The sequence below is a fragment of the Gavialis gangeticus genome, unplaced genomic scaffold, assembly GCF_001723915.1.
Source record: "Gavialis gangeticus isolate Ggan-Ray unplaced genomic scaffold, GavGan_comp1, whole genome shotgun sequence".
Classification (NCBI taxonomy): domain Eukaryota; kingdom Metazoa; phylum Chordata; order Crocodylia; family Gavialidae; genus Gavialis; species Gavialis gangeticus.
In genome coordinates, this window is record NW_017729022.1 from 24,229,723 (window position 1) to 24,250,520 (window position 20,798).

The 20,798-nt window shown below is 43.2% G+C and overlaps 1 protein-coding gene across 9 annotated transcripts in view; it reads right to left on the reverse strand.

Moving 5' to 3' along the window:
- Positions 1-20,798, reverse strand: part of GRIP1 (glutamate receptor interacting protein 1) — a 493,469-nt gene that overhangs the window by 215,061 nt on the left and 257,610 nt on the right. For all 9 annotated transcript variants that reach the window (XM_019514681.1, XM_019514682.1, XM_019514680.1 and 6 more), the window contains one exon: positions 6,768-6,848. In XM_019514681.1, coding sequence (XP_019370226.1) covers positions 6,768-6,848 — 81 coding nt within the window. The remainder of the gene's footprint in view (positions 1-6,767; positions 6,849-20,798) is intronic.

Consider the following 20,798-nt stretch of genomic DNA (forward strand, 5'->3'; position numbering starts at 1 on the left):
GGGGGGGGGGGGAAGGGGCAGGTGAGGTTTGTGAGAGAGAAACACCTTGTTTCCTAGCTGCTGGGTTGCCATAGTGAGGCTACCAAAATTAAAGGGACAGAGTACTTTTGTTTTTCTTTTGCAGTTTTGTTCTGGCATGAGTCTCACTTAAGGAGATGTGCGTTTTGGCAAGGTGGTTGCCTGAAAGTTTTGGTTCTCACATTGCTACCATTAGACTGGATGGGACTGATAGGGGAGGTTAGGAGGTCCCATAATGCCAGACAGGGACACCAGGCAGGAGCTTGCCAGGACAAGGTACAAGCTGCATAGTCTGAGAGGGTGAGGATTGGCTGGCTGGAAAGGAAGATAGCAGGACAGACAGGCCCAGCACCTTAGAGAGGCAGAACTAGCTCAAGAGGGGCGGACACTGTGAAGAAATCCTCCTCTGTCTCTGTTTGGGTCAGTCCCGCTACCCCCCAGCCCCCTTACAAAATGCTACTTGGTTCAACCTGGTCACCTAGGTGACCAGGCTAGGTAAATTGCTGAGGGGAGGAGGGAGCTCACTCTCTTCCTCTGGCGGGCATTTTGAAAAGGCACAAGCAAAGTACCTCTAGGCTGCTGTCTGGATGAATCAGGAAGTAAAGCTGGAAACTAGCTAGTAGATTAGGGCTAAGTAATTCAGACATGTATTAAAAGGGACACGGAGCCCATATTTGTATGACTCAATTTATTAGAACTTGCTCAAGGTGTTTTTATCTTAAATTCCATTGTCTACTCCCCGCCCCCTTCTCTCTGAACAATAAAGGTATTGGGTTACAGCATGACTGGCTGTTTTCTCTGTGAATGCCTGAGGGGAGAGAGGACAGAGATGCTTTTTGCTCCCAGCAGAGCTGGGCTGTGTATTGACTAACTCAAGTCATACCCAAGATTTGCCTGGGAGGCTTTGGGCTAAAAGAAGCACCCAGAAGCTTTACCAGTGGGTAAAGCACCCTCAAGACTTGCAGAGCCTGTGTATCCTGGGCTGCGGAGAGCCCTAACAGAGACCAGTGCCCGGGTGGTAGCAGTATTACCCTAGGCTTGTGGGTGTTCTCCAGGAAGGGGGATGGCTGAATATAGGCTACCCAGGGGAGACTCCTGAAGCGTGATTTTGAGCCTGGCACAATGAGGTCGGTGGCTCTGCGTAGTAGTACCCCTTACTGTGTCAGGGGCCTGCAGCCCAAGAAGGCAAGACCAGAGCCCTAGAAGAGCAAGACCAGGGCCAGGGGCCCAAGGCCTAAGAAGGACAAGACAAGGGCAGGAACTCAGAAGCCAGGCGCGGCACAATGGACCTAGGCTGAGGAAAAGGACAGAAGCCAAGAAGGCTAAACCCCAACAAGACGTAGAGGCCTAAGGTGTCCTACTATTAGACTGGGGCAGACAGCCCACAGAAATGACAAATTGGTAACACCTGTGAGGCATGGGCATGGCTGTAGCAGAGTCAGAGGCTGTGAATAGCCATTAAGGTGATTAATCCTGGAAGGTACAGATGGGCCAGGATTAGTGTCTGGGGGCATAATAGAGGGAGGTGGAGTTCATAGGGAATCTGTAAACTAGAAGAAGATGAAAGCTCACTCTGGGACCCTGGGGCAGCCTCCCTTACTCCCCAAATAAGATAATAACAACAAGGCATGGTAGGAGAGAACAAGGAAAGGTGGGGGCGTGCCTCAAAAGCCAGAGTGAGATAGGATTCCTGAGGCCACCAGGGGGCATCATGGCTGCCCCTGGGACTCGGTCCCAATACAAAGAGTACAGGGGGGAATTGTGGGCTGTTATATTTTTTTATGCGTGCTACAATTGTTTATCCAGATCTTTTACTACCATCCCAAAAACAACTCTTTATTGCATGAACGACATGTCCCTGGTGGCTGGGGGGGGGCACAGAGGTGGTAAGCAGGGAACTCCCGCAGATGCCACCAGCACTGTCAGCAGGGGGTGGGGTGGCAAGCACTAACCAGGGGTTGGCAACCACCTGCAGACACTGCTGAAGCAGTCAGCAATTGCTGACTGCCTGCAAAGACCGCTGGTGGTGTCAGCAGTGGGGCAGGGGTGGCGAGTGGCAACACTGTCAGTGGCGCCTTTTCGTAGGGGGTGCACCGCCACGCTCAGGGGGTTCATGTGCACCCCCCACGCATCATCAGTGCTTTATTGTCATGTTCTTCTGCATTTCTGCCATCAGTTCATGAGTGTGTGTTTTTGTCTGTGCCCCCATTAAACTCATACATAACCCCATATGCTGGTCTGAGAGAGTCTCCCACCTTCTGGAAAGCAAGTGCTTCAGTGATGTGATAAGAAGTGCCTGAGAAACTTTTCTTCCAGATTGGAAACCTTTAATTCTTTTCAAGACATGATGTTATACAATAGTCAGACTCAAAAGCTGCCGATAGATGTGCTGATCTGCACTTTAATTAAAACGCTCCAGCACTGTCTTACTGTCACATGTACTAAGCCTTCCCCTGCATTTTAAAATGGCCATGGGGGCACTTTAACTAAAGCTTATTGAATGAACTTTAGTTAAAATACCCCTGCAGCTATTTTAAAATGCCAGGGGGGCTTAATGCACGTGACAGTGAATCATTAATAAGAGTGGCTATCAGGGAACTGCTGTTTAAAACAGCCCCTCCCCACCCCTGAGAATGTGTATAGGCACCCAAAGTGTCACACTGAATAGTCAGATTCTAAAAGCTGTATTAACAAGGGATTTATTAAAAATAGTGAACACTGTTGGAAAAGAGGCAAATTTTAAAAGTGTGCAATTGTTAAGCTAGCTGGGTCCATTAAAATGAGAAAGTGAGTATAAGTACTCTCTCCGGCCATTACTTAGACTGTATAGCTCAGGGATGCATCATCTGATGCATGGGTCTCAGGAACTCCAACGTATCACAAACGATTCAACAGGGATTTAAATTTTTGAAGGTACTGCTGTTCTCTTACAATATTAGGCTGCAATTCCCCCGAGTACTTCAGTGACACAGTGTTTAGATAGGTGTAGCATTTTAGGGTGAATATGAGACAGTGTTCCTCATATAAAGGCAAATGACTTATTTCTGCTAACTCCTCTACCATGTTCTAAAAGATATTCCTGACTTCCTTGTATTGCTAGATCTTGCATTTGAAAGGCTACTCCACTTGCACTAACAAAAACCTAGACAATTGGCTAAAGGCGTGAGAATGACTTAACATCGGTGTATGCACAATGGAATCTTACAAACACAAATATTGTAATTTCATTTCCCAGTAGCCTTACTGCATATAAAACATGAATTAATAGCAAATACCAGAATCTCCCTCAGAGCTCCTCAGATTGCTTCTGTTATTTTAAGTGGGCTATTTTGGATTTCTATTTAAGTTTTGTTTGGCAATGAAAGTCCCTAGTCATTTTTTAAGCCTTTTTCCTTAAGATGCATCCTTGTGCATTATACATTTCAAAATAAGATTTATCGTTCTTGAGACAACTGGTAAGGCTCCTAGACCATCTGCTTATTGTCTAAGGCCCACTGACCAAACACATTTTACTTTTCCTTCGGCAAGTGACTCAAATATCCATAAGAACTCGCTGAAGTGAAAACACTTTGATGTAGCCTAAGTATATTTCTTCGAATATTGTATATTATCTCCACCAATCTAGACGTTCAGAGCAGTAGGTTAGCGGCTCCTCATCTGTGAAATATAGGTTAGAATGGTCCAAAATGCCCGCCTGACTTTCAAAAAAAGTCACCAAAAGCTCCAATATTCTCAAATCACGTTTTAAAACAATGCACAGATTTTTCAAGTATGTGTACATTCCAACTCCTATAAGTATCTATCATGCCTTGCCCTTAGTCTCTTGAATCACTGAAACTCCTTTGAAAGCGATACCCACTGTGCTCTAATTCTAGGTCTGGTTAAGATTACAAAAGAAAAAATAGTAAGACTTTTGTCTGTTTTTCTTTCTCCAAAAACCTCCCACTATCTCTATTTGATTCCTACTTGAAACAGTGCTGAGGCAGAAATGGAGATGCAAGAACATATTAGGATAAAAGCAGTTGTTAAAAACTTTTAAAGATTCTCTAACATACAGAAAACCTGCCTTTCAGTTCTTTCTAAACTCTGCCTGCAGAATATAACACAGAAAATATCTATCTGTATTATTCCATGCAGGGACTCCATTTCCCCTAGAAGGCAAAACTTAATCCTCATCCCTCACAACTGTGCCCACAAACTCTTCCATGCTTTTGCCTTATTTTCATATTTTTTGTTCAAAAACTCTCTTATGTTCCACATTGATATGGAATGTAGGGTTCTTCACATTGTTTCATAGCTAGCCTCTTCTTGAATTAGCTGAAAGCTATTAAATTTAGTAAGTACTCCAGAACAAGCTACCCTCTGAAAGCCTTCCTTTTTTCTGATACCTCTCGTATATACATGAATCTAACATGAAATCCCCACCCCCACAATCAGCATGGGGAAAAAGCCCCTTGTCTAAGATTCACGTACAAAGAGGAAAGGGGGGGGGCAGGCAGCTGAGCCCAAGTCAGGGCTACAGCAGCCTCCACTTGCTCTCTACAGCTTTTGCTACCCCTCTGCTCCCTTTCCCCACCCCTGCTTGGGTTGAATTCCCTCCTGGGCACCGAGTACAGAGAAACTCTGTACTCTGTCTGGCCAGTCAGAAGCACTGACGCTGCTGCATGGCCCAGCAAGGGCTACACTTCCACATACTGTGCTCTGTAACCCAGCAGGATGCAGAGCTCGAGCAGCATCCAACAGTAAGGCAGGCGGGAGGTGAGGGGAGGCAGAGACTATGGGGAGCAGAGCAGAAGGGACAGATTGTGGGGCACAGAAGACAGAAGAGATTGTGGGGAGAAGGAGCAGAAATTATGGGGAGTGGTGGGAAGGGGCAAAGTCGCCACCTGCCACACCCAGTCACTGCATTCCCTGATATAGCGGTGTGAGGGAGACAGATTTAAGATAACCCTCCAAGAATTAGATTCAATACCTGAAATGTTATAAAAATTTTATACATTTTCCACATATAGAATCTAATTATTGTGCTGGGGGGGGCATCTTAAATTCAGGGTTGACTTAGATTTGAGTGAATATGATACTTCTTGCAGACACAGGGTGAAGCACTGCTTAAAACTCCCAGTTCTTGTTCATATTTCTAGAGAGTTTCAACACTGCTGGGACCTTAACAGCACCATTCTTTCACTCAGGGAATTTTCTTACATTTGCTGTTGTCCTAGTACTGTGTGTTGTTCGGTAACCACTCAGAGCCAAGAAGTCTGACAGACAGATCTGCTATACTTGGTGCCTGACGTCTAACTGGTCAGCATCGCATAACATGAACCTACTGCTGTATAACATAACCATTACACCCTCTTAAAAGCACAGTTCTCCACATTGTTAGCACAGCACTAATGGTTTGCTGTAGGATTTTATCTGCTAGCAACCCTGAACAAAGATTAATGCAATAAACCTGAGCAGAGAGCAGTGAAAAGCCCGTCTAGGGGTGCTCCGCCCTCACCAGGCAGAGACTAGTTGGGGTAGAGTGTGGGTTGGGGATGGCCCAGGACCCCCTCTTGCCGTGTGCCATCCCAAGCCATGACTCCCCTCTCCACCTGAGCAAGGAGCAGGGGAAAAGCCTGGCAGGGGCTGCTCCACACCACAACCCTCTACCCAGCTGGGGGTGTAGGCCAGGGTGGGGTTTAAACCTTCCCCAACCCCCACCTACTCAGCAGGCCAGCCTGGGCCTGGCCACATACCCCTTAGCTTGAGCAGGGAGGGGGGAAAGGCCTCAGAGAGCTTCTCTCCCAGCTACCCTCCCTTCCTTTCCACAGTGGCCAGAAGGCATGCTCTAGAGCCCCCCAGCTTCTGGCCTGAGCCACTGCAGGCATGTGGTCGCATTTCCAGAATCAAAAGTAAATGTCTGTCCATTTGCTTATCAGTTCAATCTAAACAGCTTAGGCTAATGTGAGACGATGGAATCGATTCAGCAGGCTTTTAGATTGTCTGTACTTAACACTGCTGCTACCCAGCCATGCAATCCAGCCTGCAATCAGTGTTCTGCAGTTTACAAGTGGCAGGCTGATCCCTTACTGCCATGACAGCCATCCCAGGTTTGCAGTACCAGGTACAATCACCAAGTTAACTGGTCCAAATTGTCCCTCACCTAGCTTTTGGACAGCACTTTTTGGTGGAGGCTGCACTGGGGAGGCAAAAGAGCAGCCCTCCAGAGCAGGGATGCCTACAGCAGCAGCAGGGATCTGAGAACTGCTGCAGCATCCAAACAGGCTGTGGTCTGCCATCAGTAAAAGCTTGCCAACCCCCGTTACAAATGAGGTGGTGGGAAGGGAAGTGGGGAGAAGGCGTGTGCCAGGGACAACAGAGGCAAGATACCAAATACTGTAAGAGTTGCAACATTTTCATCCAGATGGGAGGAATGATTACAACTTGCCACCTGCTTGGCCCGTATGAAAGCTGCTGAAGTGCACAACAAAAGGCACCTCCTTGACCCAAGGCTCCACCCACCAAAAATCAAAGTCCTGTTGCAAATGATAGCTAAAAGTAGGCTTGAAGAAAGAGTTCAGAATTTTGTTATACGCTTGAATGTGAGGAAGTCTAAGTAGGTGGAGAGTGTCACTATGGTTCCCCATATACTATCTGTTTTACAAACAGATTGGTAATACTAATGCAACATTTCCCTTCTTTAGCTTATAACTTAGGTTTGGGCACAATAGGGCAATGATCATCAAAATTAAACACAGCTGGTGTACCTGGGATGCTCTGTCTTCTCACAGCCAATGCTCCATCAGGTGGTTTGGCTTGGTTTGCAGATTTAGTATAAGGACTCTCATCTAGGAAAAAAAATAAGCCACGTGAATCCAGTGAAACTTCAGTTTTAGTTGAAACATATCATGATTTTATAACATGCTCTAATTTCAACATAACTCATGGTGGAACTACACATTAACTTATTTGCTGCAAAAATAAACTGCTTGATTATACACTAGGAACACCACTCACTGGGGGACCATTTTTCCTGAGTGTTAAAGTGGGATACTATGTTTTTCTCCCCCTCACCTCTCAAAGGCAAAGAGGGGGAGGAGAGGGCAATGCAGCAATGGCAGAGCACCGGAGAAGAGTGCAATGCTGGGGTGCCGTGGGATGCCAGAGGACCAGCCAAACCCTTTTGTAGCGTTTCACCAGAGAGTGCTGCTGCATTCCCACTGGAAACAGAACAAAAACATTCATTTGCTAAACCGACAGGACACTCAGGATAGGTGCTTAAACAGGACATAAAGTCACCCTAACTATTACCCTATCAGAAATTCAGAATTCCTTTAGTATACTATTCAGGGAAGTACCAAAACCTTACACACTCTCCAAATACAAGAATTGTCACTAGGTAAACTGGAAAGGTCAAGAAGGACCTTTTAGCACACACATTCTCTCTTGTGACAAAGGCAGCAAACTCCAGCTGAGTCACAGAGGAGGATAGCACAGTCTAAAACTCAAACCGCAAATTCTCTTTAAGTCTGGCTGTAGGAAGTCTCACTTGTTTTACTTTAAAATGACCTTGGGGAAGTAGAGACTTTCCCCTTTTCACTTGAAGAAACCTTGCCCTTTTTTTAATGACTTCTAGTGGGAGACTATCCATATTCAGCACAGAGACCACAAAGCCAGAAGCTTTACCCCTTTATCAGAACTCCGGCTGTAAGAAGCCATTCCTTTGGATGTGGGGATCTGCACAAATCTTTTCTGTTATGGCAAGTGATCTGAGAGACTCAAATTGATAGTCTGGCCACGCACCTTCATGCTGTAAAGATGGCAGTATGACACTTGCTAGCGGACATTACTGGGGTTGATCATTATCAATATATCTTTGAGACCTACTGGGTGGGCGTACAATAAAGGCAGCATTAGGTAGCAATGAGTAGCTTCCAGGATCCCTTGCAATACAATCAGTGGGGAAAAAAAAACAGTTGACACAGTAACTTTAAATATAAATAACAAGCTATAAAAACAGGAGAGATATTCTGCTAAGAATGATGTGTGTAAATCAAGCATTAGAACAGACAATATTTACTTCATAACCTCTGTCAAAAGGAAAAAATAAGAGGAAAACTAGACTCCTGCTTTGCTTGTCTTTTCATCTGATTCTCAAAAAGCTCTAAAATGCACTATCAAATGCTTCTACTTGAAGACTTCAGGTTAGAAAGGGCCAATTAGTTTTCAGCATATGCATAGGTTCAGGCATGAATATAGATCAATGTGTAAAGGAATCAAAGTTATCTTGTGTGACATATCGAGATGCAACAGAAACCATCAGATGAATAATATAAACATATTTTGGGCAACTGACTTTTCTTTCTAACTGACCCTCTTGAGATTTCTTGCCCCCTTTGCTGATTACAACATTTGTGACTTGTAAAGGCTCAAAATCCTTCTGAATACTTACATCAAAGATGGCGAGTTCCCTCCTCCCACCCCCATTTTCAAGCAAGCAAAATAATGTTTGGTCAGCATAATTTAAAGCCAGGTCTGATATAGAAGACACTATGAAGAACAGTTCAGGTTTTTAAACCACAGACTCTCTGCAGTGATTTCTTTTCTGTAAGGCAAACTCAGTAACAAAAAGAGCTTGTGGAACATCACCAACAAGATAAAGGACTGTTGTAGCCCTGCAGCTTGAAAAGAATGCAGTAACTAATTAGGAGTATACACATGACATCTTAACAGCCAGATACCATTGCTTCTGCCACAACAAAATTAACTCCTATTGCCACAGGACTATCATCTTTGCTGGAAAAGTAACAAAGGCTCTGTATACGCTGGATACTATCATGAAGCCAAAAAAAGAAAACCAACAGACATAAAACATGCACTTACATAGAAAGGAGAGGGTTGTCCTGCAGTCATGCATGTTTTCAGAAAGAGGCAGACTTTGGACAAGGACCCATTAATACTTCCATTTGAAATAAATAGAAAATCTAATGTTAGTGTGCTGGGTGGGATGCATTGCCACAGGTTTTTGAAGCTATCCAGAGAGTAGTTAGTGCTCATGAAAGAAAATGGATAGGTTCTCCAAATGCCCATCAATACTTCTCAACACTAGCATTCAGGGTACTTGAATATGGACTAGTTTGGTTACTGTATCCATTTAATCTTTAGCTGTATCTTGTGAGAGGGTGTTATGAGGGCAGATATGGAGAGAGAGACTTTTCTATGAAGAAGTCAATAGAGATCATAATCTTATTTCACAAAAGCTCATGAATGTTTGTGACTTTTGGTCACTATTGTCTGGGCCACATTTTAATGGGTGATGTACATATTATTATACTGAACAAAATAGCCGTCTCTGTTCATTTTGTTAAATATGAAATTTATAAATGGAATGGAGAGAGGACCAAAAGCAAGGAGGAATTCCCACAACCAAATATTTCCCATTCAAGCCTGGTTTTTAAAGAGATGAATAAATAGACTATCTTCTTTCGTGACAGCATAATCTTCCCTGTACCCAACTGCACCTTGTGGTTTCTTGGTCTTGGAATCAAGCTTAATGTGCTTTCAGTAAATTCCTTGATTTGCTGGTGCCTGGGCAGATTAAGTGATTAATTTGTACTGAAAATATTTCAAAGAAACAATGCATGTTATTGCCCTGTGAAGGAAAAAAAAAAGGACCAAGGAGCCAACACCATGAAAATGTTAAGGGGTGAAAGGTCAGTGAGCATCCGTCTACCACATAATAATTAAAGATAAGCTACTAGGATCAACATGCAAGAGCAAAGCAGGAACCCTATTATTCAGGTTAATTTATATTCATACTAAGAAGCATAAACTGTCACCATCTACATATATAAACTAATGCTAAGAGGAAGGCATTTATATATAGGCATGTAGCAGGGCACTAAGGTGCCTGCTATTGACAGACAGGAATAGGGGCTCAGCTGCCCGTCACCAGGGCAGCACAGGTGCGGGTTGCCAGGACAACCAGTCTGGTCAGCTGACCAAAAGGGGGCAGGGCCTGGCCTTTATAAATAGTGAAGCTGAGGCCAGAAGGGCATTTCCCCCTCTGGCAGTTCAGGAAGGAGGAGCTCTGTTAGAGCAGGGAAGCCTGATGGCCTGAGAACCTTTCTGCTTGATGATACTGGGTGGAGGAGAACCCTAGCAGGGATATATATGAAGGTTAGCCAGGCGGCTTGGAATTTGTGTTGAAACACGGGAGTGGTAATTTTCTGTTTCGTTGCTGTTGTTACACCGGAGGACCGGGTGAGGCTATAAGGGGTGGAGGAGGCCTCATAGGGACCCTGCAGTAGCGTGGGGGGTGTTCCTGGTGCTGCAGAGGGCGCAGCTTTGGTAGGGGGCAGTGAGAAGCCCCGGAGTGAGAGACTGGAGGACCGGGTGAGGCTGTAGGGGTTGGAGGAGGCCTCGGGGAAGCTCCCCAGTAGTGGGGGGGAGTTCCTGGTGCTGAAGAGGGCGCTGTGTTTTGGGGTGTCCCGACCCCGGCCCCAGTGTGGGCAGCTTTGGGAGGAGCCCAGTGTGGACGTAGGCAAGAAGCCCCAGTGGCGCGTAGGACCCAGAAAGAGGGTCTGGGGGCCAGGTAAGGCTGAGGCTGCCTGAGCCCCAATTGCAGGAAAGCCCCAGTGGGGCGTAGGACCTGGAAAAGGGGTCCTGAGGGCCAGGTAAGGCTGAGGCCGCCTGAGCGCGGGTGACAGGCCCCAGTGCGGGCGACGCGAGCGTGGGAGACAGGCCCCAGTACAGGCGACAGTAGGACTTACGGGTAGCCCCTAATGCTAGAGTGCACCAGGGCAACTGGACACGTAGGCACTGTGTCAAAGCAAAATAGAAAAGGCAGCCTCCCCTAAACATTTAAACCATCAAAGACATGGCGGGCGAGATTGGTGAGGGTGCATTGACACCGGCTTGACACGGTAGCCAGGGGGCACTAGGGGAGGTCACGACACCCCCAGGCCCCGTCCTGTCACAAGGCAACCCAAGCGTCTCCATATCAACTGGCCAGGCCATTGCAGCGAAAACTGAATGGAGAGGACACTCCATCTTTGCTACCTGCATGGGTACAACACAGAAGGGGGAAGTCATGGGTTATAAGCTCAATTCAGCTGGTGTAGAATAGAGCACCACAGATCAATTCGTTGGTGGGAGGAACCAGTTGTGTTCCACTGCTCAGCTACCACCCTCCTTAAGCTGGGCGGGTCCCCAGCCAGTAAGGTGTTAACCCACCATGGTCTGCGTGCCTCATTTGGTGCATGGGGTTGGATCAAAAGTCGAAAAACAGAGGGCAAATCAAGTACCAAGCAACAAGAAAAGAAACCTGGAAAGCTTCTGGCTAGGAAGCTGAAATGTCAGGACCATGTGTCCTGGCATGAATAACAATGTAGAGATGATGGACAAAGTCTGGAAGACCTCAATTATTGATCAAGAGCTGCAAAAACTTAACATTGATATTGCAGCCTTGCAGGAGACAAAACTGGCCAACTCATGCTCAATTTGTGAGGCCAACTACACCTTTTTCTGAGACAGCAGGAGTGTAGAAGATACTCACCTACATGGTGTCAGATTCACAGTTTGCAACAGGTTGGTCAAAACCATCAGGACCCCCACTAGAACATCAGATCAAGCCATCTCACTCCGAATACAGTCAACTAACAGTCTTAACATCATTAGTGCCTATGCACCAACTTTACAGGTAAGTTCGGGTGATAAAGATAATTTCCATAATGCTCTGCACAAGTCATTGAGCACCTACCATCAAATGAGAGGCTTCTCCTCCTAAGGGACTTTAATGCTTAAGTAGTGCAGATCACAACTTGGCCAACCCACCTGGGACATCATGGCATGGGGAAAATGAATGAAAATGGCCAATCTCTTCTTGGACTCTGCACTTAAACCACCTGTACATCACTAACACCTACTTTGCAGGCAAACAGCATCAAAAAGTATCATGGAGACACCCATGATCTGGCCACTGGCATCAATTAGAAGAACTTGGCAAGACCACAGACTCTCTAGCAAGTGGAAAGGCACCAGGGGAGGATGATATCCCAGATGAGGTTCTCAAGTTCAGGAAGGCTGGCCTGCTACTACATCTGCATCAACTTCTAGTGTGCTTCTGGAAGGAATGTCAATTATCCCAAGACATGCGTGATGCTAACATCATTACTCTCAAGAGACATTACAAGAACAAGGGAGTTTAAGGGTGATTGCAACAAATATAGGGGCATCTCTCTCCTCAGCATTGCAGGCAAGGCTTTTGCCAGTCATACTGAAATGCTTGCGACAACTTGCTGACCGTGTCTACCCAAAAATCACAGTGTGGATTCAGAACAGAGAAATCAAGAGTGGACATGATATTCTCCTTACACCAACTGCAATAAAAATGCAGAAAACAAAATAAAGTCACTGTATGTAGCATTTCTCAACCTGACAAAAGCCTTCAACACTGTCAGCAGAGCAGGTTTATTCAAGGTCCTGCTAAAGATTGGATGCCCCCCAACTTTACTCAACAAGATATGCTCCTTCTATGAAAACACAGAGGCCACAGTTCAGTTTGATGAATCAACATCCGACTGGTTTGAGATGAACAGCGGAGTTAAGTAAAAGCATGTCCTGGCATCCACACTCTTTGGGATCTTCTTTTCTATGCTGCTGCACTACACTTTTGATGGCTTGGAGGAAAAGCACATACCTTCACACAAGATCATATGGCAAACTCTACAGTCCATCAAATCTAAAAAGCCAAGACACAAGTGAGGCACATACTTATTAAGGAGCTCCTTTTTGCTGATGATACTGCACTCACTGCCCATGAAGAAGACCAACTATAAACACTCATGAATTACCTCTTCCATGCCTGCAGGATGTGTGCCCTGACCATCAAGAAGACTGTGGTCCTAGGACAGGGTACTCGCCAGTCACCATCTATCAGCCTTGATAACACCTCTCACAGCAGTGAACAAGTTCTGCTACCTTGGATCAGGGTGGATAAAAATCAATGATTTAAAAATAAATAAATAAGATTTTTTTTAAAGTTTTAAATTGGATTTTTTTTTAAATTGGCAATCAAATACTAAATTTGTCTCTCATTTAAAAAAAACAGTTACAATTAAAACTCATCACAAACATGCTAAACCTACACTTAAGTCTCATAAAAATGAATTAATGGCTCTGTCACACTCACAGACATTGAGTTACCTACCAATCAAACATGGGCATTCATTTCAGTTTTTCATCTCATGAAAATGGCTCTAGTCTGTCTGTTCAGCCTAACTACCAGCTCTTTATTCTTGAAAGTTCTGGGCTTTCAGTTTCTGTTTCTCAGCAGACTAAAGTCGCATGTGCAAAGACACAGGCTGGATAGGACTGTTGTTGTTCTGTGCTTACATGGTGGTGGAGGAGCTGGGCCAAGCAAGACCAAGGTGTTAGTTAAGACACTCTCTTAAAGACAGAGGGACAATGTAGGAAAGGATGGAGGCAGAGTAGAAAGGAACAGTGGAGTGGAGAGGAAAGAAAAAGGGAAGACATTATTCCAATAGCACACATACAGTTTCCTATATTCCCCCACACTTCTGCCACAGAAAAGCTGTCATGGCTTCTGGGCGTAAGAGAGACCCTGTCTGGGAATATTTTGAAGAAATTCCTTCCCTGGATAAAAAAAGAGAAACGTGTCAAGTGTAAGCAGTGCAAGGAGGAGATGCAGGGCCTAGTTGCAAGAATGAAACGTCATAATGAAAACTGCTTATTGGGAGAAAACAATGTGGATGAAGATGTAGATATGTCTGAAGAATGATGTAGATCAACTGGTTAGTAAATAATTTACTTTACAATGCATCATTCTTCTATGCCTTTTAGTATAACTGTGATTTAACAAGTAAATTCCCAGGCTGTTTGCTATGCTAGATGTTGCTAGAAAAAAAAGTTTAGCTTAGCTAATCCTTATGGCTTGTTTAATTAGTTAACTAGGTTTAGAATCTACCATCCAAGTTTACGGTACGGAAAACTGCAGTAAGAGAAATCTAGAGTTGCCAGTTGCCACTAGGTGTTATTTTCTTATTTTATATTACATAATACATGTCCCTTATTTTGGAACATCATGGCCCCAGACCATAATGGTGATGCCATAAGTCTATTCCCTATGTTACTTCAGCATAACTCAGCTTTCCCCAAGGGAACCTTATCTTATACTTGTTTTCTCAAAAGACAGAAGTGCCAGTCACTTCAATGGGGCTTACTCCCAAATTAAGTGCATTCTAAATGCAGTCAGTCTTATCTTTTTTGTTAATTTGGAATCAGATCTGCATCCTTGCTGGAAAAAAGAAAAGTAAACGATTAACTGAATAACAGAGTGAGAAGAACTGAGAAGAATGACTCTTCAAAAATCATTTTTGTTTCAGGATCCCATTTAAGCATAAGAGACTTTGACTATCTATCTGCAACAACTTCAGCGTCATCTGTTGGTACTTTTAGCAGCGGTGCTGCAACTAAACATATTTCAGACAAAGTATCAGTAACAAGCAAAAGATTTTGATCGTCCAATAAATCCACCACCATGGATGGGTTTGTAGTAAGGACCAGCAAATACGAACAAGACACCATGTATGAAAAGATTGCTCGGTTCATTTATGCCCCAAATTCTCCTTTTCACATTGTTAACAATAAACACTTCACAGACATGGTTGAGTCCTTATGACCACATTACACTCCACCTGGTAGAGCAGACATTGGTGGAAGGTTGCTAGATACAGCATATGAGAAGGAACTTGAATAGTGTGCAAGAAATACTGAGGGGAAATTTGCCAGTTTAAGCCTTGATGGGTGGAGCAATGTACACAATGATCCAGTAATATGTGCCTGTGTGACAACAGAAGATAGGGTTGCATCTCTTTCAGAAACAAGAGATACATTGGGAAATGCCCACACAGCAGAATATTTAAAAGAAGTGAACAAAAAGCTGTAATAAACTGTGAACAAAAATTCAACTGTCATGTGTGCAGTTTTGTCACAGACAATGCTGCAAACATGGCAAAGATGAGAAGATACTTAGAAGAAATGGAAGGATGCTCCTTAACAACATATGGCTGCAGTGCCCATTTAATGCATCTTTTAGCCAAAGACTTGAGCACTTCTCCAGGAATAGAAGAAAACGTTGAAGTTGCAAAATACTTCCGTAACAACCATTTTGCTTCAGCTTCACTGAAGAGAGCAGGAGGATGCAAACTAATTCTCCCTCAAGATGTCCGATGGAATTTTGCGGTTGATTGTTTTGAACAATTTATTAAGAACTGGCCTGTTCTCATCAAAATTTGTGACGAAAACCATGATAAAAAGAAATGGAAGTATCTCATCCAAAGTATCTAACATTGGATGAAAGAGGAATGTAGCGGATATGCTCAGTATACTGAAACCTATATCCATAGCCTTAAACAAACTTCAGAGAGATTGTTGCTGCATTGCTGATGCTGTTGAAGTTTGGAAGGCACTTCCAGAGACATTAAAGGCAGAAATACCTAACCAGAAAGTTAAACTGCAGGCAGTAAAGAAGCAAATGGATCAAGTGCTACCTCCACCTCGTTTTCTTGTGAATATTCTCAACCCCAGATACAAAGGTAGATGCCTAACTTCTGAAGAAGATGAAGCTGCCATGGCATGAGCATCTCAAAATCACTTTTCATTTATGCCAGTCATAATACATTTCTGGGCTGGAGGGGAACCATGTAAACAGTACATGTTTACTGATGATGTTTTGAACAAAGTCATTCCTTTGAATCAGTGGAAATCATTAGCCAGGCACCTTGAAACAGAGTTCCTTCAGTTGCTAAGCCAACTTTTCACAGCAGTAGCTTCCTCTGCAGGCACAGAAATAATATTTTCATTGTTTTGGCATTATTCACTCAAAGCTAAGAAATCAACTGGGAGTTGAAAAAACAGGAACACTCATAGACTGAAAGAGAAATATGAATAAAAATGGCAGTGGGAGTGGGGAAGATGAGATCTAGTTGTAGAAGTTTTAAAGGACAGTGTATGTGTAGTGTTGTGATGACTTGTCTGTTAGAGTTAACATTTGAAAATTAAAAAAAAAAGTTTAAGGACAGATGTTGTAAAATGCTGTACTGAGTTGTAAATTAACATGTTTTAGTGATCAGATTTGCACCATTGTTTAAGAAATATGTGAAGAAGTATCAGTGGGAAACTTGATTTAAATCAATGATTTAAATCAGAGTTTTCTCTTGATTTAAAGCATGACTTAAATCAATTATTTAAAACTGCCTTGATTTAAAATCAATCCACCCTGCCTTGGATCCATAGTGAGCGACAACCTGTCACTGGATGTAGACCTAAATGTGTGCACTGGAAACAGCTACCACTTTCAGTAAGCTCTCCCACCAAGTCTGGAACAATATAAAACTAAGCTGCTTGTGTACAAAGCCTGAATCCTCAGGTTCCTTATATATATTCTCACACACACACAGCAGTGAGACATGGTCAACATATGCATATCAAGAACAGCTTCCAGCGACGCTGTTTTTATAGTGCATCCGTAACATCAAGTGGCAAGACAGAATCACTAACACAGAGGTCATCCAAAGCAAACCTGTCAGCCGTCACTGCACTACTCAAACAGTGGCGCCTAAACTAACTTCGCCAACTTCATAGGATGGAAGACATGCACTAAGGATATACTGTATGGGCAAACTGCATGGGGGGGGGGGGAGAGCAAGGTACCCAAAACCTTTGGGAGGCCTTAGCAGGAGACAGGACAAAATGGCACTCTTCTCAATCATGGAATCCAACATCACGACGAGAAATGGTCACATGAATTACAACAGAAACATAACCAAAGGAAGCAGCCTGTTAGTACAGTAGCCTCTAACACCACGTACATCTGTGACCACTGTGGCAGGACCTGCAAATCTAACATCGGTCTTTACAGTCACAAAAGAAAATGGACTACCAGTCAGTAGAATAGCTGCAGTATCCACCATCATTCACTGATGAACAGATGCCATAAAACGTGGAGCTATCCCTAACCCTTATGTTAGATGCAAAACTAGACCAAACATTTTGTCATTGAAGAGCAAACATGAACTTACTAAATCACATTTATATTGAGACCTGAAAATTTTGCCCCTTAATTCACTAGCTCTTCCCCATTTCTAGAGGGATCATGCTGCAGGTGTCTACTTTTATTATAGTGGAAATGCATAAATAATACTGTTATACACAGATGCACTGCTTGTGCTGCATTCATTACATCACTGGACTTTTTTGTTTTTTAATTTCCTCTGGCTGAAAGATTAGATAGCCTGCGATAAACAAACAATCTCCAGCAGGTCATTATATTGTACCGAGGTGACTGATATGGCAGCAGATTTCTCAGCCCAATGACTAATTAAAAAGGGTTATATATTGTTAAAACTAATGTTCCATTTTTTGTAGGTTGGAAGACAGGGAATCTGGATATTTTTTCTGTTGTTTATACGCAATCGTGACCAAGTTACCTAAATGCTTTAATTTACATCTTTCTTGGGAGAATGTAGCAAAATGATTACTGACTTATAAACTTAATCACTGGAGAAGCAAGATGACCTTCCTTCTTTTGGCTGTCACTTCTCCTCCCTAAAATTATTGCCCCAAATAACAGTAACAATTCACAATTACATAGTCTAGCGTATTACATTTTCAAAGTCCTCTACATGCATTACCTAATTAATTAGCAATATACATGTCACCATTGACATCTTTACAAATGACATATTTTGCACATAATTAATATTAGGGAGGTTTCTGTGGTGCTCCCTGCCTTATGTAGGGTGAAGAACACAATAATGTTATCTAGTCATTAAGATTACAGTGGCCTCCACTGTACATTGGCTAGACAATGCATGTGATGGATCCACTTCTTTTAATGCTGATTAATGTTATCTTGTTTCCTGTCTCTAGCCAACAGTTCTCTGTATCTTATAATTAGAGAGTAAGTTCTTTGGGGCAGGGACCATCAATATTTGCATCTACACATTTTCTTTTACGAAACCAGAGACCTAATCTATATCCAGGACTACCATGTGCTATGGCAATAAAATTAATATATTGCTATAAAAAAGGTACACTGTACAATATGTATTTAATTGCCTGCTGCTGTACCCAGCAGTACTGACAGTATGACAAAAAACCTTTGGGTATTTGTTGTACTCATCTTACCTCCTCTTAAAACAAACAAGCAAGCCCTATTTGGTGACAAATTACAAAGAGTAAAAGGTAAGTTTTAAGATATGTCCTCCAGGAAAGGTCTAATGATGATTTCAAAGAGGGCTGTCCAACTGGAGGCCCCCGGGCTGAGAGCCACTGCCCTCACGGTTCCAGTCCCTGCTGGAGTCTCCAGGTTCCTCCTCTGCTTCCTGCCCCTGCCCCTGGGATTGGGGCGATGCAGCATGACCTGCAGGACTGAGGGAACCTGTGGCTGGGTGGCTCAGAGGAACCTGGGGGCATCAGAGTGGCCTGTGGCCCCCAGTCACTCTGAACCTCGACAGCCTTGATTTGAAACATCACCCAGCATATGACGACTGATGCATCACTGGTGTGTCACTACACATGGCTGTGCAAGTAATTGATATAGGGCTTTCTTCAAATACAAAGTTAATAGATTAATTCATCTTCCAAAATTTTACTACCTGATGTGACTATTTCCTTCACTGCTACTTAAATTTGTTTGGGCAATAACTAATGAGCTTGATAACATCCTGACCCAAACCCTGAACAATAATCACACCGCCCACACACTGCTGCAGTGTTCTGCCCCAGTCAGCGTGGAGCAGCCCCACGTCCAGGTATCACTCTCTCTCACTTCTGCAGACGAAAATCCTTCAGGATTACCCCTTGAATCTCTCCACCAGAAGGATACTGCTCCAATCTCACCTGGCTGGTTAGCCTCTCTACTCATTTCAGACCCACTCTTGACAGAAGTAAAATGCTTCTAAAGAAGTCTCATTGCTATGACAGCAGGAGACAAAATGTCTATCTATAATGCATTTCAGACTTTACTGATGGACATTTTCTTCAAGAGCTTTGAAATAACAGATAGAAGAAATTGTAACAACCATAAATTTAGGAGGAATATTGGAGGTATAAGGCTTTTTCTCCCTGTAGTTGTTTTCTTTCTAGTTGCATAGCATCCCCCATAGCAGTCTCATAGTAGGCCGAGTTGAATTTTCTACAACCCACTAATCAGACATGGGTGAAGAAAGACCTGAGGTATTTTTGATCGCAGATACTTTTTTTCTGAAGCGTCCTCAGTTTCTACTGTCCCCCAGCTTTACCACCATACAGAGACACAGGGTCATGCCATTACAGCTTAAGTTTTCACAATGTCTATTGGGGTCCCACTAGGAAAGTGGATTTGAAACATACTGTGCATGGAGATGTTTATATGTGGGAGCTATACAGAAACATGACTTTCCATATAAGATGCCCATTGGAAATATTGAGAGGCGTGAGGACATTTTGGACGCTGGAAGAATTTTAAAAAGTGGTGTGATTATGATGATAACATCTTGTCCCGATGACGATTCCAAGAATGCAGAAATAAAAGCGCCTCCAAATCAGTTAGTCAAAAAAATATAAAAATTAAGTACAAGCTTCACATTTTCTGCCACTAGCATTCCTAGAGCGGATATATCTGAGTCACAGGAGGACAGCCCAGCACTCCTGAATCTCATAATGAACAGTATTATTCTTTAGAGACACAAAACTGTGTGGATACTGCTATTTCAGATAGATAAAGGTCTTGAACTACTGTACATTATACCTTTTCTGCTATATCAGCTCTAAATGACATCAGGTTAACAGTTTTAGGGATTACTCTTTGACCATAAGATAGAAAAGGGAGTATATTTTCTAGCCTTATCTAAAAACATCAATTTCTGCAGACTGTCATATTTGTGGCAGCTGTTACATTCCAAAGGGTTCTGTTACTAAAAGTTCTTCAGTTACATGCATAGCCTTAAGCTAAAGGCCTTCACAGGCATAAAGAAACTTGCTGTAGCTGGCATTTGCTAGGGTTTTGTTTTGTTTTTTTTTTACAATCCCAAAGGCTAGTGGATGCTTAAAGAAACACTTGGTGTAAATTCTAATGCATGTCCAGTCCAGAAAATACTTACTATGCAGAGTAGTACCTCATCCTAAGGCTGGGCAATTTCTTTACAAAGTAGTTGACTGAAAAATTCAGCTTGGGTCAACCTACACAATATCAATGAATTAAGGTCAAATTTGGCAAATAGTTTTGGCCAAAGTTAAAGGAAAAAAAATCTCACAAAATAGAGGGGAAAGAAGAAATGGGGCTCCTTCAGCTCAATGGTTAGAGTTATACATCACCCAAGATGTGAAAAAGCAAGAATTTGAACCCATATCTCAGAAAAATATCCTGATTACTACAGAGTAGGGCTGTGCGAAACACCTTCGTTTTGTTTTGACATCTGTTTTGCTGTTTCGATGGGACAGTGTTTAGTTTCATCGTTTTGTTTTGAAGCACTGTCCTGTTTCATTTCGTTGAATCTGTTTCACTGTTTTGATGCATTTCGAAGTTTCACCTATAGGCTATAGTGGGGAATCACAAAAATGCCTAAAACATTTCTTGCCTGATTTGGATGCAAATTGCAGGAATGGTAGCCCCTTCTGAGGGCATGAAGCCTACCAAGCTTCAAGGAGGAAGATGCAGAGGTTTCTGGGAAACTACACCTCAAACTGTTCAAAGCAAAACTCATGACACTTGCTGGCAGCGGCAGCCTCCTGTC